General features: G+C 49.5%; 1 protein-coding gene and 1 non-coding gene across 2 annotated transcripts; one reads left to right on the top strand and one right to left on the bottom strand.

Annotated features, from left to right (window-relative positions):
• The first annotated feature begins 6,643 nt into the window (after positions 1–6,643).
• Positions 6,644–6,747, top strand: LOC119626079 (small nucleolar RNA U13). The gene has a single exon (XR_005242270.2). It is a non-coding gene; the product is annotated as a small nucleolar RNA U13 (small nucleolar RNA).
• A 503-nt stretch (positions 6,748–7,250) lies between these two features.
• LOC103228116 (nuclear pore membrane glycoprotein 210-like) lies at positions 7,251–17,079 on the bottom strand. The gene is made up of 5 exons (XM_007985494.3): positions 16,942–17,079; positions 15,652–15,831; positions 12,889–12,969; positions 11,846–12,088; positions 7,251–7,484 (listed from the first exon to the last, which is right to left on the bottom strand). The coding sequence occupies exons 1-5, from the start codon at positions 16,942–16,944 to the stop codon at positions 7,473–7,475; spliced, it is 519 nt and encodes a 172-aa protein (XP_007983685.3). The 5' UTR covers positions 16,945–17,079; the 3' UTR covers positions 7,251–7,472.
• Positions 17,080–17,359: the final 280 nt, after the last annotated feature.

Raw genomic sequence — 17,359 nt, 5'->3', positions numbered from 1 at the left:
GCATTCCTCTTGAGTGCATCCTGAATTACTGGAACTCTGACCATCAGACCCTGGAGAAAGAAAAAAAATGCTTTTTTCATCCTCTGTCTTCTTTTCCAGATGGTAACCAATCATCTTCAGCCTCCACTCCTCTATAGTGCATCCTGAATCACTGAGGCTCCTTTCACCCTCAGACTCTGGAGAAAAAGTGACTCATATCCCTTTGCACGAAGGTGTGGTTGAATTATGCTCTGCAGGAAGTAGAAGCATGGTCTCAGTAAGGAGAAGCATGGTCTCAGGAAGGAAGAATTAATTTCAATACCATTCTGCAGCTGTACCTTTTCTGTAAACACGAGGGCAAATGGTCCAAAGCCCCTTATGTGCTTTCTTTGCCTTTCAGGGTAATCTGGACCTTTGCCAACATTGTAGGATTTATTCAGCCCTTCTAGTGGTCATCTTAGGAGAGACTGCAAGGGAAAATCCCAGGAAACTAGGGAAGCAAACCCCAGAGATACCTCCAGTTTGGTAGTCAACTCCCTCTGCTCCTCTTCATCCAGCTTCTCTTCCAAGCTTGCCCCATCCTAGACATTCTCATTTTAGGCAAGTTTCAGTCTCACTCCTGCCCCTACAACAGATGCCTGATGACTATGGCCCCATTAAGGTCCAGGTCTCCTTTTCACTACAAGACTTAAGGCAAATTAAGAGGAGTCTTGGCAAGTTTTCAGATGACCCTGACAGGTGTATAGAGGCTTCCCAGAATTTAACCTAAATATTCAAACTCTTCTGGAAGGATATTTGTTACTTTTGAATTAGACCTTGACTACCGCTGGAAAAGAGGCCACCCTGCAAGTGGCAGAGAATTTGAGGTATGAGCTTCATATCTCATATAGTGCCAAGGAAGGGGATAAGCCTTATCCAATTGGAAGAATAGCAGTACCATTGGAGGACTGTAAATGGGACACCAATTTATGATGAAATGGGAGAATGGAGGATAAAACACTTTCAGATGTGCATACTGGAGGGCTTACGAAGGACTAGAACTAAGCCTCTCAATTACTCCAAACTATCCATGATAGACCAGGGATTAGATGAGAATCCCACTGCCTTCCTAGAAAGGCTAAAAGAGGTCTTGGTAAAGCCTACCTCTATCTCCTGATTAAGTCAAGGGACAACTGATCCCAAAGGATAAGTTTATCACACAGGCAGCCCCTGATAGCAGGAGGAAGCTCCAGAAACAGGTTATATGACCTGATAGTACTTTAGAGAATCTCCTGAAAGTGGCAAACTCAGTCTTTTACAATAGGGATGAGGAGGAAACTCAAAAAAGAGAAAGGAGATACAAGAAAAAGGCAAAGGTTCTAATGGCCGCCTTGCAGGTTCACAAACCCTAGGGTCCCTGAGATGCACCTGCTAACTGCTACAAATGTGACAAGCCAGGGCACTTTAGGAAGGACTGTCCCTACAGCAGGAGGAAGTCATGCTGACACTGTCCAATTTGCAATGGGGACCACTGTAGGGTAGACTATCCCTGGAGACCGAAGTCACTAGGTCCAGAACGAGTCTCCCGACTGACAGGTCCTGGGGCTCCTCTCCCCGGATTCGGCGGGTGGTTCAGATTGCCATTACCATTCAAGACCCCAGGTGATTCTGGAAGCCAAAGGGAGGAAGGTGAGCCTTCTTCTGGAAACCAGAATAAGCCTTTCAATTCTCCTCTCCAATCTAGGGCCCCCTCTTCTCTTCACACATCCATGAGGGGCGTCTCAGGAAAGCCTTTAACCCTATGTTTTCCCCAACCCCTTAGTTGTAGTTGGGGAGACCTCTTGTTTACTCATGACTTTTTAATCATGCCTGAAAGCCCAGCTCCTCTGTTGGGCAGGGATATTTTTGCTTGTATGGGAACCACCATCCTTATGGCTCCAGGACAAACACTTTGTCTCCTCCTAGTGGAGACCAGTATTATCCCAGAAGTTTGAGCAACTCAAGGGAAAATTGACTGAGCCACAACCATCACACTGGTCTGGATCCACTTTAAGGATCCTATCCTTCCGTATCCAAAGACAATATCCCCTGAAACCAGAAATTAGGAAAGGACTAGAAGCCATCATCAATAACTTGAGGATGTAGGGCCTCCTCAAATCCTGCAGTAGCCCTTGTCGTATCCCAATATTGGGAGTACAAAAACCCAATGGGGTATGGAGACTAGTTTAGGACCTCAGCCTCATTAATGAGGCTGTGGTTCCAATTCATCTGGTGGTTCCCAATGCCTACACTCTCAAATACCTGAAGGAATTAATGGTTCAGAGTCCTGAACCTAAAGGATGTATTTTTCTGCATACCATTACACCCCAACTCCCAGTATTTGTTTGCATTTGAGGATCCCTCATCCAGTCCACCCACCTAACCTGGACAGTGCCACTTCAGGGATTCTGAGACAGCCTGTTTGGACAGGCATTGTAAAAAGATCTCTCCGAGTTCCTTTATCCTCAGGTTAAGGTTTTACAATATGTAGATGTCATTCTCTCTGTACCCCAACTGAGGAAATCTCTCAGGAGGGTAGTAAGGCTCTTCTTAATTTTCTGGCTAACAGAAGATACAAGGTCTCAAAATTTAAGGATCAGTCCTGTCAGACTTCAGTGAAGTACCTGGGTCTAGTCTTATCAGAGGGGACCAAGGCACCAGGCAAAGAAAGGATTAAGCCTATCTCCTCCTTTCCTCTCCCACAAACCTCAAACAACTGAGGGGATTCTTAGGCATTACAGAATTCTACAGGTTATAGATACCTGGGTATGGTGAAATAGCTTGTCCCTTATATCACCTAATAAAGGAAACTCAGGCAGCTAAGACCCACTCCCTAACTTGGGAACCAGAGGCTAACAGGGCCTTTGACAAGTTAAAACAAGCCTTGCTTGAGGCACCAGTCCCTAGTCTTCCCACTGGGGAAATGTTCAATCATTATGTATCAGAAAGGAAGGGAATAACCCTGGGGGTTCCAACCCAGTCCCAAGGTGCAGCCCAGCAGACTGTAGGCTACCTAAGCAAAAAGCTTGATTTGGTAGCTAAAGGATGGCTGGCCTGCTTCTGGGCAGTTGCAGTGGTAGCTTTGCTGGTACTAAAGGCTGCTAAGTTTATCATGGGGGAATAACTCCCCTGTTTATACCCCACAAAATGCGGCAGGGCTGCTGTCTTCTGAGGGAAGTCTTTGGCTAACAGCCAACTGCCACCTCAAATATCAAGTTCTGCTATTAGAGGGATCTGTAGTTCAGTTAATAATCTGTCCCTCCCTAAACCCAGTCACCTTCCTTTCAGAGGAGGCTGGGGAGCTTGAACATGACTGCAAACAGAAAGCAGTGCAAAGCTATGTGGCCAGAGAGGACCTCAAAGAAACCCCCTTAGAGAACCCAGACTGAACTCTATGGTTGGAAGTTCCTTTGTAAAGCAAGGGATCTGTAAGGCCGGGTATGCAGAAGTCACCCTGAATGACATTATTGAGGGCATGCCTCTCTCCTCGGGCATAAGTGCTCAACTAGCTAAGCTAATTGCCCTCACAAAGGAGCTTTAATTAAGCAAGGGGAAACAACTTAACATTTATACTGATTCTAAGTATACTTTCCTAGTCCTCCATGCCCATGCCACCATCTGGAAAGAGAGAGACTTTCTCACAGCCAATGGGTCTCCCATTAAATACCATCAGGAAGTCAATAGACTATTATCCTCAGACTTCCTTCCATGGGAAGTGGAGTAATACATTGTAAAGCCACCAAAAAGGGACAGATGAAATTGCTGAGGGAAATAAGTTGGCAGATGAAGCAGCTAAGCCAGTAGCAAGAGGGCCCCAGATTTCTGATCTGGGAGGGCTCCATAAAAGAAATAAAACCCCAGTATTCTTCTGTGGAGATAGAACGGTCCACCTTTTGGGTGGCTGCAATCAGAGGACAGCAAGCTTCATTTACCAGCTTCCAGTCAATGGAAAGTTCTTAAAATCCTCCACCAAGTCTTCTACCTTGGTAAAGATAAAACCTATCAAGTGGCCCAAATGTTGTTCTCAGCATACTTAACCTCGTTGTAAAATTTGTTTCTTTTCACCTAGAGACCATCAAATTCCAAGCGGTCATGCAACTGGAGCCTTGGACAATTTGCTCTCTTTTTACCAGGTATCCTTAGATAAGCCTCTGAGACAGATCTGACTGCTGTTTTCCCTGAAACAGCGCCCCCTGTCAGCAAGAAGCTGTTGAAGAGCAGTCATCAACCCTATCCTAATGGCCATTAGATGTACCTCTTCAGAGAGGGGATTGATGGTGGCAACAGCCCATCTGGAGCAGCTGCTGGGAGGATGCCAGCTGCAGCAGGGGACACACAGCCAGTGGAAGCTGGGAACGAGTGAGAGCCCTGCCCCCTACTGAGTTGGTGGGGCAGGAGCCCAAGCTCTCAGGTGTAGCTGCAGCAGCCCAGCTGTGGCTCCAGACCCCAGCATCCCTGTGCTCTCAGGGGCCCAGGAAGCTCCCTGCCCCTGTAGGCTTGATAGTGCCTGCTCCTGCTCCCTGGGCTCTCCCTGCTCCCAGCACTTGCTCTAGGGTGGAAAATTATGGCCAAGCCTGGGTACTGTCATAACCCAGTTGGATATGAGTGCACTCAGGTTGGTGCTCACACACCAGCCCCCTGCTGCCTCAGCCACCTCAAGACTTTGGGCACTGACGAGCACTGAAGGGGGCTGGTGGAGTGGGGGTGGGGGCGCTGAGGGCAGTTTGGCATGTCTCTGGGCACCTCTTGGTGTGGACAGTCTGGGTGCCATGGATGGCATGTTAATGGCAGACAGGTTCCTGGGCAGGAAGGGACAGGTCCCCAGTGAAACCCCACCTTCAAGTCAGGGATGACCTGAAGCCTGGGGCCTGGGCTACCAGTTTTGGATGGGGGCTGCAGCCCAGAGTGAGAACTTATGGTCCTTTTTCTAGGCTTACCCATGGCCACCCATGGACCAATCAGCATGCACTTCCTCCCTTCTGAGCCCATAAAAACCCCAGACTAATCCAGGCTCAGATACTTGTGAGGACAACCTGCCTGTGGAAAGGAGCTACTCACTACAGGTCTCCTTTCCACTTGAGAGCTGAACACTCATCAGGATAACCTGCCTGCCGAAGGGAGTTACCCACTTTGGGTCTCCTGAGAGCAGTTCTGTTGCTCAATAAAACTCCTCTCCACCTTGCTCATCCTCCAGTTGTCCGTGTATCTTGTTCTTCCTGGACATGGGACAAGAACTCAGGACCCACTGAATGGTGGGACTGACAGGGCTGAAATATGCCCCCCGCTGCTTGCCACATTGCAGGTGACAAGATGGAGAGAAGAGCTGTGGCCCTTTGGGGAGCCCAGACCTAGAGGCTTCCCAAGCCAGGGCTGTGACACCCTCTTTGGGGCTCTGCAGCTCCTGGCTTCTGGGCACTGCCATGTTTCCCTTGTCCAGATGCGGGTACCCACAGCAGAAGCTGTTTGTGGTACATCTGATCCAGCTGCAGTTTTGCATGGAGCAGTCACCTGTGACAGCGCCTGGAGCTACCCACCCTACCACAGCAGCTGGCATGCCTGGCTATGGGCAGTGGCCAGACCCCACACTCACTCACTCACATGCCTCTTGCCACTGAAAGCCTGGATCACCCTTGGCAGGTGGGGATCTGGACTGGTAGGGTGAGCTGAGTGCAGCCTGCTGGGCTGAGTGGGAGGAATGAGCCCAGCAGGCCTGAGCAAAACTCAGGCAAAGGCGCCACTGGCCACAGAGGTTTCTGGTTGGACAAGTGAAATCCTAAGGAAACAGTGATGCTTAGAAAAAGCCAGCAAGGGTTCTGTGAGAAAATGGTTGAGACCAGACCTGGACTGACTGTGGCCTATCTGGGAAAGTTACCTCAAGCCTCCTCTCTCAGTGCCATTTCCTTGGAAATTACAGGGGTGGATACACATGTCCTGTTGTGTGCACTTTCTTTTCTGTTCCTCCTTCGTCCATGGGCTCACACCTGAATGGGGAGCTATGAGTGGGCATCAGGGTTGGGCCTATATGATCAGAATAATAGAAAAAACTAGTGAGAAATTGAAGGGATGCTTTTGTGTCAAGTTTGCCCACGAGCGTTTAGTCTTGCAGCTGCCCTTGTCCCGTGTGGGTAAGGGAATGTAGTAAGTTGTGTGCCTGGGTTGCTGTTGGAACCTCCAGTCAGATTAAGAGGTAATGAATGCTGAAGCCCCTGCCCTGTGTCCTTCGGTGGAGCTATCGGCATGGCGTATTAAACTAAAGATGATTGTAACTGTGAATTTAATTCCCCATCTGAATCCATGGCACTCATTGGTGGCATTTGAGATGTATACAAAAATGCTACCAAAAAGGGATGAGGATCTGGGCATGGGGTTGCACACCTGTAGTCCCAGCTACTCAGGAGGCTGAGGCGGAAAAATAATTTGAGCCCAGGAGTTGGAAACCAGCCTGGGCAATGTAGCAAGACTTCCATTTCAAAAAAAAAAAAAAAAAAAAGGAAAAAAGGGGATGAAGAAATTAGCTTGCAGGCACACTGCAGATGAAGTGCATCATGAAATACATCATGGATGAATTTCAGCGTTCAACTAGACACTGAAAGAATTTACACAAACAATTCTTTATAATTTCAGAAAAGCTAGAAAAACTATCTAGATCCTTTTGTGGTTCATAAGCGTGATGATTGGATTTTCACACTCATATATGAGATGTGCCTCCCTTAAACCTTGTTACAACTTCAGCACATTACCTGTTTGACATGAAAAAAAGAAAAAAATCCCCATGATTGGTCTTTTAAAAAATAGCAGGAAGCTCAAGAAAAAGTATAAAGTTTTTAAAAAGAGATAATAAGGCCACAGAATGTGATTAGATGATTGAGAGAAAGGGGAAGAGCCTAGAAAAGAAATAAAAAGCAAAAATAATACAGAGCACAAGACCACATTAAAAGCAGCAACTATGTATAGCTGTTTGCATATAGAATATATTTGCTGTTTTTATGTGCTTTTGCGCTCTGCAGTAAATCTATATACAAATAGTAATATACTGAAGCACATGGAATAAACACAACTAAAAACACAGTTAGGGACATGGTAAATAAGCTAGAAGAAACACAAGTTAATGAAAAAAATTAATGGAAAACAATATAGTTATAACAATAATTACAGATATATTAAATATGAAAGCAAAGAAAATCCAACATATAATTGGTTTTCCTGAAAAAGAAGAAAGAATAAGTAAAATGAAAACAATATGTGAAGATGTAATCAAAGAAAATTATTTTAGAGATATACCTGAATTTGCAACTCAGACGTAACTGGATGAAGTCTCCAAATGTCAAGGGTAAATTTTAAAAAAGATAGTTATCTATACCAAAAAAAAGCAGTTCCTGGTATATGGTTGTCTTAAATGTATGCACACAACTTCTTTCTATTCTTCTGTGGTTGATGTGGTGCTTACTTCCTCTCCCCTTGAATGTGGGCTGGACTTAATGGTTTATCTGCAGGTGACAGAAGGCAACAGGAAGTGACGGTGATGGTATGTCACTTCTGAAGTTAGGTTATAAAAGTATGTGGATTCTAGCATGGGTTCTCTCTCTCTCTGTCTCTTCAGTCACTCATCAAGGGAGTAACCCGCCATAAAGACCCCCCAAAAGCCCATGTCACAAGGATCTGAGTGGGCCTGGAAGAAAATCCATCAGCCCTGGGTGAGCCTCAGGTGGCTGCAGCCCCATTTGTCAGCTTAGGCACAACCTCACAGAGACTCCAAGCCGGTATCATCTAGCTAAACTGTTTCCAGATTTCTGACCCACAGAAACTGTGGGATAATAAGTATGTATTGTTTTTAGATGCCCATTTTTGGGAAAATTTGTTATGCAGCAATAAATAGCTAATACACAATACAAGGTGGAAATTTGTTCTCAGAATTGTCCATCTCTATACCCCATTCCAGAAGAGAGAGAGGGAAATGTACAAAGCCCAGAGTGAAAGTATGAACCAGGAATGTTACAGTTAGCTAAACCGTTCCTGTGTATATGTATGTACCAGGTAGACCTTCTCAAGCATGAAAAAGCTCAGGGCAGACAACAACCATGATCCTTTTTGAAAAAAATGTACTTGGAACAATTCGAACTAAGCAACAAAGAAGTGATTAAAATATTAAAATTCATAAATGCAAAAGCCATGAGAAGAAGATTAGTGTTTGACATCAAACCTACTTAAATATTCACTTCAACAACTAAAACTAAATTGTGAGAAGTATGGTTACCAAGAAGAATACTAATATTATAGAGGCTGACAATGTAAAAAAAAAAATGATAAAATGTACAAAATCATGAGTGAGAAGGAGGAGAGGTAGGAGACAGTATAAGTGTTCTAATTTCTTTATTTTTCTTACCCAGAAGTGAAAACATACAGTTGAAAATTGGAACTTGCTAATAATAATGAACAATAGTTAACAATTTCATTGTTTCATAATCATGTTTTTTTAAAAGAGATCTTTGAGGAACTAACATCTTTTTTGAAAAAAAGTCTGAAAATTTTGAATGAATAATTCCTACAGTTTTACTTTAGCCTTTTTTCTTAAAATTTAACTTATGTTTTACTTTACAATTAGCATGACCATATTTTGTAAAATAGTATCTCTTTATATTCTATCTATTTAAATGTTTAGAGAGATATCTGGAATAATGATCATCATACATTGACAATAAATCATTCTTGCGAGACTCTGAGATGATCATTACCTTATATTTTGCTTTGTCCCCTTCAGCTTTTTTTTTTTTTTTGAGATGGAGTCCTGCTCTGTCGCCCAGGGTGGAGTGCAATGATGCGATCTCGGCTCACTGCAACCTCCAACTCCAGGGTTCAAGCGATTCTCTTGCCTCAGCCTCCTGAGTAGTTGGGATTACAGGCCACTGCCACCACACCTGGCTATTTATTATTATTATTTTTTTGTATTTTTAGTAGAGACAGGGTTTCGCCATGTTGGCCAGACTGGTCGCGAACTCCTAACCTCAGGTGGTTCACCTACCTTGGCCTCCCAACCCATCAACTTTTATGTGTCACTTGAGTTATTTGAAAAAAAGATGAGCATGTATTATTTTTGCAAAATTAATGTTTATTTTATAAAAGGAAACAGCAGATAAATTGAATATTCAATTTAAGGAATAGGAAAAAGTGCAAAATGACTCCAAGAAAATAAAACAAAGGAACTAACAAAGGTAAAAGTATAAATGTGTGAATTAGAAACCAAAAGTGAATTTGATCAATCAAATAAAAAACTTTATTTGAAAAGAATGAGTAATATAGACAACTCTATGGTGAAAACTGATGTAGATGTAAAGAGGAAAGACACAAATAACTAACAATAGGTAGAGGTCAGGTGCAGTGGTTCACACCTGTAATCCTAACACTTTGGGAGGCTGAGGTGGGAGGATCGCTTGAGGCCAGGAGTTTGAGATTAGCATGAGGCAAAATAGCAAGATCCTGTCTCTACAAAAAATTTAAAAAATAGCCAAGTGTAATGGCACAAACCTGTAATCCCAGCTATTCAGGAGGCTGAGCTGGGAGGATCGCTTAAGCTCAGGAGTTCGAGGGTGCAGTGAGCTGTGATCACAGTACTATGCTCCAGCCTGGGCAACAGAGCAAGACCCTGTGTGAAAAAAATAAAAAATAGAAATAAATAAAAAAAAAAGGAAAAGGTCAGAGATGTGATGAGAAAAGGCAAGCAGGCTCATGTTTGTGCAGCCTAATGGGAGCTCCTTCAAGGAGCCTGGAAACACAAGCTTCTCCCTCCATGCCCAGTGTGAGAGAACTTTACCTGCTAGAATGTGAGCTCGGAGGGCGGCACACACAACTCCAGTGCCAGGGTCTTGCTCAGGGTAACTGTGCCAGGACTGAGCCTGGGCAAGGCTCCACCTTCCTCTCATGACGACATCCTGCTCCTCACTGCCACCGTCTCAGAACAACCCCTGTTCCACCTCCCAGGTCCCTCTGGCTAGCTCTGTCTGGCCATGTTCTTGCAGGATCCAAGTAGACACATACAGGAGCCTGTCGAGAAGTCAGTCCAGCAGATGATCAGCCTCATGAGGTCAGCTCAGATCTGATCCTGGGTCGCGGAGGTGCTCCGAGGCCCTGGTGGCTCCCTGAGCCCAAGGCGGCAGCATTTACCTGGGAGCTCCAGGCCCCTTCTCTGCAAGACTCCAGATGTGTCCACCACCTGTGTAAGTCCCCTCTCTAAGGCCCCTCGGGGCTGCTGCCTCCTCGGCCGCCCAGCCTGGCTCAGGGGCAGTCACTCACTGGCAGGTAAAGCTGTGCCCTGAGCTCCCCACTGGCCTCTGATCAGACCAGGTAGACGCCCCTTGGGCTTGAGCCCTGGGCCTGTGGTTAATATCATCTGACTAACTTGTGATTGTCCAAGAGGAAACTGGTCTGACTCCCTCCCTCCCAGCTCCTCCCCGTCTCAGGGACATCAGCAGGCAGCAGCCCCTGCAGGCCCTGCCCCATAGGCCTCACCTGAGGACTGGACGTGGCACTATTGGAAAGTGCACAAGGGCACCTCAGCCTCTGTCAGGTGCTCTGTGCATGTTTGTTAAATAAACACAGATGATTACATTAACGACCACTGGGACACGGTGAGCTCCAGTCTCTCGCTGCATGAAGGCGCACCCCAGACCCTAAGTTCAGAATTCCTTGCTACTTTTGCCACACATCAAGTGAGTTCCCACCAGGCTTTGGCCAGTCCCTCTCATCCTGAAACATGACTCCTCTGTGAAGACCTCGTTCGGCCCCAGCTCTGAGCTCTCACAGCACCCAACACACATGGATGCTCACCCCACTGCAATGAGCTGCCGTCACCCCCCCGAAGACTGAAAGCTTCTCAGGGCCAGGTCTCACAGACATGGTCCCCCAGCAAAGGCACACGGGCCCCGCCCTGCTTGCATCTCACAATGTGCATTTGGGAAACACTGGGCAAACCCGTGCAAGCCAGGGGTCTTCATGACAGGATGTCCCGCAGCCCTCAGTGTGTGTAGGTCCCCAGAGTGATGCTGGGTTTTGCAGTGTGTACCCACAGATGGCTCTATTTTGAGATACCTGTTAACAAGTCTCACTGCCTGTGTTCCATTAGAGCAATCTGGGAGAGCCCCCAGGCACTGAGGGCAGGACCCTGTTCCCACCGGGTGGAGTCGGGAGGCATTCGTCCTACACTAGACAAGCTTCAGGCAGCCTTTGGGAAACTCCGTTCCCAGGCCTGGGCCTCTCCCCTAGCCTCCATCCCCACTGTCTCTGAAGCGGGCAGGAAGCGACCTTTCAACCCATCCTCTGCTTGGGTCCTGTGTGCCCAAGGTCCACCTGGGCTTCAACCTGGAGTTACAGGGACTGGTGCCCAGTCCCATTTCCCCACTGGTTTGCTGGGCAACCCTGGGCAAGTCCCTTCCCATTTCTGGTGTTGCTTAACACAAAGAGGGACTTAGTAGGTTCTCCCTGGCATCTTCCAGCTCTGACATCTCAGGAGGAGCCAGGGCCCCTCGCTGGGCTAAGGGAAGGGGAGTTTGGCCTCTGGGATAAACCAGGGAAAACTGAGGGCTGCCAGACATCATCTCAGAAAATGGTCAGAAGCTGCAGATTCTGACCTCCCAGGACTTTTGTGACTTCCCCACATGGCCACTTCTGTTAGGAGAGGAACCTATCCACCCTGTCTGTGTGGTTAGCCTTTAGTTGAAGGGAGTCCCATTGAGCCCTGGGAGAGGACAGAAAGGGCCTCTCTGGGTGTGAGGGTGGGGACTTCCCACAGGAAGTCTCTCAGGGTGCTGGCCTGGGACAGGGGTGGGAGGTGAGCTCTCGGTGGGTGGTTGCCTACCTTGTGGTGCTGCCCTTGGAGGTCCAGGATGCCCCACTTGGTGACAGACCAGTGGAAGGTCAGACCTCGCATGGCATTGTCAAAGGAGAAAGGGTTCTGGTGGTTGGTGATCCGGGTGATATAGATGGACATCGGTGGGGAGAAGTCAGGCCTGGTGACCAGCGGGGTCCCAGCACTAGGAATGCCCCCAGGAGCTGTGCTGCCTCCTTCAAGCAGTAGGAGATGTACCCAGTTCTTCCCCAACTAGAGAAGGATACGACACAAGTTTGGGAATTTTGATGAAATACCAGTCAAGCCAGAGCCAGGACTGTTTTCCCCACGCTGTCCCTCCCTTGCAGCGGGCTGCGCCTCCCCATGGCCGAGAGACCCATTTCTGGAAGGAGTCCCTGGAGGTCTAGGAGGCTGTGTGTTCCCCAGCAGCACAGCTTGCCCTGCCCCACAGTGCTGGTTCCTCCAGGCCCCTCTCTCCTAATCTAGCCGGGGTCCCTGCTCACAGGGCACACAAGGGTGGGGTCCCCGGCTCCTTCAGTCTCTATTTGCTGACAGTCTGCTGAGGGCACAAGTGGAGGTGAGACGGCAAAAGGCCACAGCAGGTGCCGTGCCAAGCTGCCCAGTCCACTGCCAGTGCTGCCACTTCCTAGCTGTGTGGCCCTGGCATGAGTCTTAAGCTTTCTGTACGTTCATTTGTTCATCTGCGACATGGAGATGGTTCTGACACTAGCCTCCCAGAGCTGCTATGAACACCAAACGGATTAATATCCAAGACAGCATGAAGTGGAGTAAGTGCTACGGTCACCGCGCTCCTGTTAGGCGCCTGGTGCTATCTGAGGTGTGGGAAGGTGACAGGCTAGCAGGAAGCAGGCCTTCTTCAGTGGCTACAAGAGGGTGTCTGTCTGGGTAGGGGTGGGTGGGAAGCTGCCACTGTGCCCCTAGATACCCAGGCTGGGCAGACGGAGGAAGTGGAGAAGTGCTGTAGCTCGAGGACAGGGTTCCAGCAGTGGCTTTTTGGGAACCCGGATTCAGAGCCCAGGAGGTCCCCTCACCTGAGTGCTCGTCCTCATCCGCGTGAAGGGGATGCGGATCCTCACGGCCCCAAGCAGCAGCACCTTCATCTTTACGAGGTCCTGGGGAAGAGCATGGCACTCAGGTGTGGGGTGCCAGGATGCTGTGCGGGCTGGGAATGTGACCCCTCAAGGGAAGGAGGCTGCAGATCAGAGGCTGTGGCGAGAAGGCCCCTCAGGATGCCCAGCACCGTGCTCCTCTGCCAAGAGAGGCCTGGTTTTATGGGTGGCTCACCCTGCATGAGCCAGCCACTGCCTCTCCCACGGCCCCGCAGGTCCCAGCCCAGTGCTCTGAGGCTGCCACCCTGTCTCATCCAGCTGCTCCAGGTCAGCACTTCAGACTTGGGGCCTGGGACTGGGGTCTGCTCTTCTCTAGGCCAGGCTGCCCTCAAGCGACAGGTCTCCAGACCCTCCCAAACCCAAATCCAGCTTGCTTATATCTGACTAAACAGAGTACAGGGACAAATGCAGGAGTCCAGTGGAATCTGATTAGAGCAGACCTTATAACCTCCTTCATTCTCAACTCCATACTCCTATTAATCTAACTCTCCTGGCTTCTTTCTAGTGCTGCTGACTCATGCGGAACTGACGTGATTAAACCTCTTAGACTCTTTGCCATGTACTCATGCTGAGCCCACATTCTGTGCCTCATGACCTGGGCTAATGCCTGGCACATAGTAGATGCTTGATAAGCACTCATTCCCCTCCTTTCACTTATCTTTCTGCTCAGTCTCCTCCTGCTAATCTTGGCCCTCCCTGTGGCCTTGGGGTGCTGCTCGTGTGACCTGGATTGGACAGATGGAACTGGAAGCATCTGACCAGAATCACATTCCAGGCAAGGACACGGGGGCTGCAGGCGAAGCCCCTGCCTGCCTGGGCTCAAGAAGATGCCTTTCAGATGGGGCTGGTGATGCAGCCCCTCCACCTGCCAAGGGCCACCAGGGCCTTTCCCCAGCACCTCCCCAACCCACCAGATGGGGGACCCAGAGGGAAGAATGCCAGCAAAGTCAGACAACAAAGAGGAGGGATACTCAGTGCCCTGTGTCCCTCTGGCTGAATTTCCAGCCAGCTATCCTTTTAGCTACTGGAAAATGAACCAGTTCCTGAGGCTGCAATCCTTTTTAGAGAAACAAAACAAAACAAATAAACAAAAAAGCAAACCCAGGCCTCCTGTCTGTAAGTCACAGTCCTGAATGTGACACTCTGGGAAGCCAATCTGAACCCTGCCACATTCCCAGGACAGATTTTAACATCCCCAAGACTTTGTCTTGGAAATCGACATACACTGGATCTGGGCATCCACCTCTGCGATTCAGACTTTGTGGCTTAACGGGGATACTTGGGCAGGCACGGAAAATGCTGGGAAAAGGAGTAAATCACTGAACTCAATGGCGGATCAAAGTCAGCCTCTGAAAACAAGGACTTCCCTGCACCCCCTCTAGGGCAGTTCACTCACCAGCTCCTGGGGCGCTGTGTTTACAGGCTCTGAACTCAGGACCGCACGGACTGCTTCCAGGGGACCTAGTTCTCATGAGGAATGGGATGACTGATTCTGAAACAGGTTTCTGTCCACAGTTGCATTAAACATCACAGAAGGCTCTTCTTACAGACCAAGTTTCTGGCCCAGCTGTGAGCGGAACCCCAAAGCAACCTTCCCTGAGATGCTTCTGCAAGTCACCGCTGGTGAAGGAGGTCACAAAGAATGCAAAGACCACAATTTTAGCCCTGAGCCTTGGTCAGAAGGCGGAAATGGTTTCTCACCTCCTCTCCAGAGGACCAAAGGAGACCCACCCCTCACAAAGCAGGGAAGTTGTCAGACTCTCCAGACACCGACTTTCACCTGCTGGAGTCAATCCCACCAAAGTGGGGCAGGGAGACCCTCCGGGGAGAAGACTGTCCTAACTTGGCCTCCTACCTTCACTGCCAGCCCAGAAAAGCAATTCGGAAAGTCCTCCACCCCGCACAGAGACTGGGAAGATGACTTCACCTCGGCTGGTGTAGAAGATGCTAGCAGATGACCCAGGTTTTTCTCTCCACCTGGAAATACAACTCCAGGGCTGAAGTGCAATTTTTTAATTCACTACACGTACACCGCACTATTCTGGAGACATACAATGCACCCAGAAGGCATGCTCAGCCCACAGCATCCCTTCTCTACCATCAGCACATGCTCAAGCCCAGATTCCAGTGACCAAAAAAACGCCCAAGAGCTCTGATGCTGGGCGGCCCTGGGCCCAATCCCAGAACTGGCACATGGTGGCTGTGGGCCGCTAGCTAGTCCCTCAGTCTCCTCACCATCAAAGGGGGACAGCAGGAAAATGCACAGGGCACCGAGAGGACTGAAGGACATGAAGGCAGAGTGCTTGGAGCAGCACCTGCCCTTACCACGATTGCCCTCATCCTCCAGTGGGAGGGCCCTTTGGGGCCGGGGGTTGCTGACGACCTTGTCCTGTAAGGAGCAGCTGGAAAGACTGGGAGACTCAGCCTGGAGACAAGCAACCTCTGGGGGTCTGGGTGCTCCCATGTCAGCAGGGCTGTCCTGCACAGGGGGCCCTGGGAGGGACTGCAGACCCAGGGGGCAGAAGCAGCACCCCTGGAGAGAGGTGGTCCTCAGAGGTAGAACCCAAACACAGTAAAGAGGCCTTTGTCTCAGGCATAGCTGCTCTGGGAAGCAGTGGCCTATCACCAGAGCTGGCTGTCCTGGGGAGTTCCGATAGTGCCAGTCTCCAACAGCATGTCTGTTACCTGAGAGATGATGACTACCTTGCCAGTCTCTGCATCCACCACCTGCACAAGCCCAGACACAGTGCCCTTCCCCATAGTGAGGCCTCGTACCAGCCTGGCAGTGCTCACCAGCGCAATGTTCTTGTTGCTGATGGAGAAAAGGATGTTGAACTGAGGCTGGGGGCTGCCCTCAGAGGTGACCTGAGAGGGGAGTAAACAGCAGTGCATCAGTGCCTACTGTGCCAGGCAGCCTGTGTCTCTCCCAGATAGAACCAGGGCCCCAGTGCTGATGGCTTCCACCTCTACACAGTCACCACGTGCTGGGACAGAGGCAGTGTGCCAGGAGCCGGGGCTGCCATGCAGTGGCCCACACTGGGGCTGGAGCATGATGTGGCCTCTCAGCTCTCACCTCCATCATGACCCCGATAAGCACTGTCACCTTCGTTGGAGTCAGCCCGAGCGGGGAAAGGACTGTTTGAGATAGAGGAGAGAAGGAACTGCTGTGCCCTGAACCCATGGCATTGAATATGACTTACATGTTTCGTGAGAGGAAAAGTCAGGGCGTGGACATCACGCCTCTGTGAGCAGTGACCTGTGGGCCCCAGGGTCCTGGGGGCTGCCTCCCAGCCACTGGCCGAGGCTCTGTGGTTCTTTGGGGCGTATTCTGCTGTTTGTGACTGTGCTCCACTTCCTGAGAAGTGAAACCCCGTGAAAACAAGGACCTTTCATGCAGCTGGAACCCTCCCCTTGGATCAGCAGTTCTCAGTGTGTGGTCGCTGACCAGCAATGCACACCCTCCAGCCACCCCGGCCCATGGAGCCAGAGGCAGCCCTACATCTGTGTCCTAGCATGCCCTCTGGAGACGCTGGCATGGGTCAAACTTTGCCATCCACTGCCTTTAGGACTCCCTGACTCCTCTTTCAAAGATTGCCTCCTTCCTTAAATTTCTCCCAATTTCTACTGAAAAACACCTTAGAATCATTCTCTTGTCGGTGATCTCAGAACTTTTCAGATGAGGATCAAGGGACAAGGACTAGCCCAGGAGGAGACCAGGGCCGCCGGTGCCATGCTGTGGAGCCGGTGAAGTCCCCACCTGCTCCTCCTGCATCCCCTACAAGTGCCCTTCTGGCAGGAGGAGGTGAGTGAACACAGGAGGCGTCCAGGGCACTGCTTGTATAGGAAGATTGGTCTCTGCAGTGCTGTGCTATTGCTGGTCAGAAACAAATTTCTCACTGCCAGAAGAAAGGTGCGAGTCCATCTAGAGACACAGACAGTACCCATCTGCTTCATATCACAAATTAATGATGCCACCATCCCCAGTGTGGCCCAGGCACAGGGAGGATGTTGGCAGGGCTGGTTTAATGTTGCTGCTGTGAATAGACTTGGAACAATCCCTGGGCCACGACTGCCATGGCCTGTGGCTGCAGTGCAGCTCCTGTCGTAACCTAATACCCTGAGACAGCCCCACACCACATACTGAGCCTATGCGAGACCTCAGAGCTCCCCTCGTCCAGGAATCACCTACTTCAGGAGTTCCCTTTGTGACATCTCTGCTGGAGGAGGTGACCACCAGGAGGAATCACACCAATGTGACAACTGGGGAGGTGGCTCGGAGCTTCAGGTGCATGAAGGGGAAGTATTTGGCCAGGAGGGGTTCTTGTGCAAGTCCAGCACACGGATGTTTGCCTTCACTGTCTTCCCAATCTCCACCTGCATCGTGCAGACAGAG

Source organism: Chlorocebus sabaeus, chromosome 22 (genome assembly GCF_047675955.1).
Source record: "Chlorocebus sabaeus isolate Y175 chromosome 22, mChlSab1.0.hap1, whole genome shotgun sequence".
NCBI lineage: Eukaryota > Metazoa > Chordata > Mammalia > Primates > Cercopithecidae > Chlorocebus > Chlorocebus sabaeus.
The sequence above is the reverse complement of the archived record's forward strand: the minus strand, read 5'-3'. Positions and strand labels throughout refer to the sequence as shown.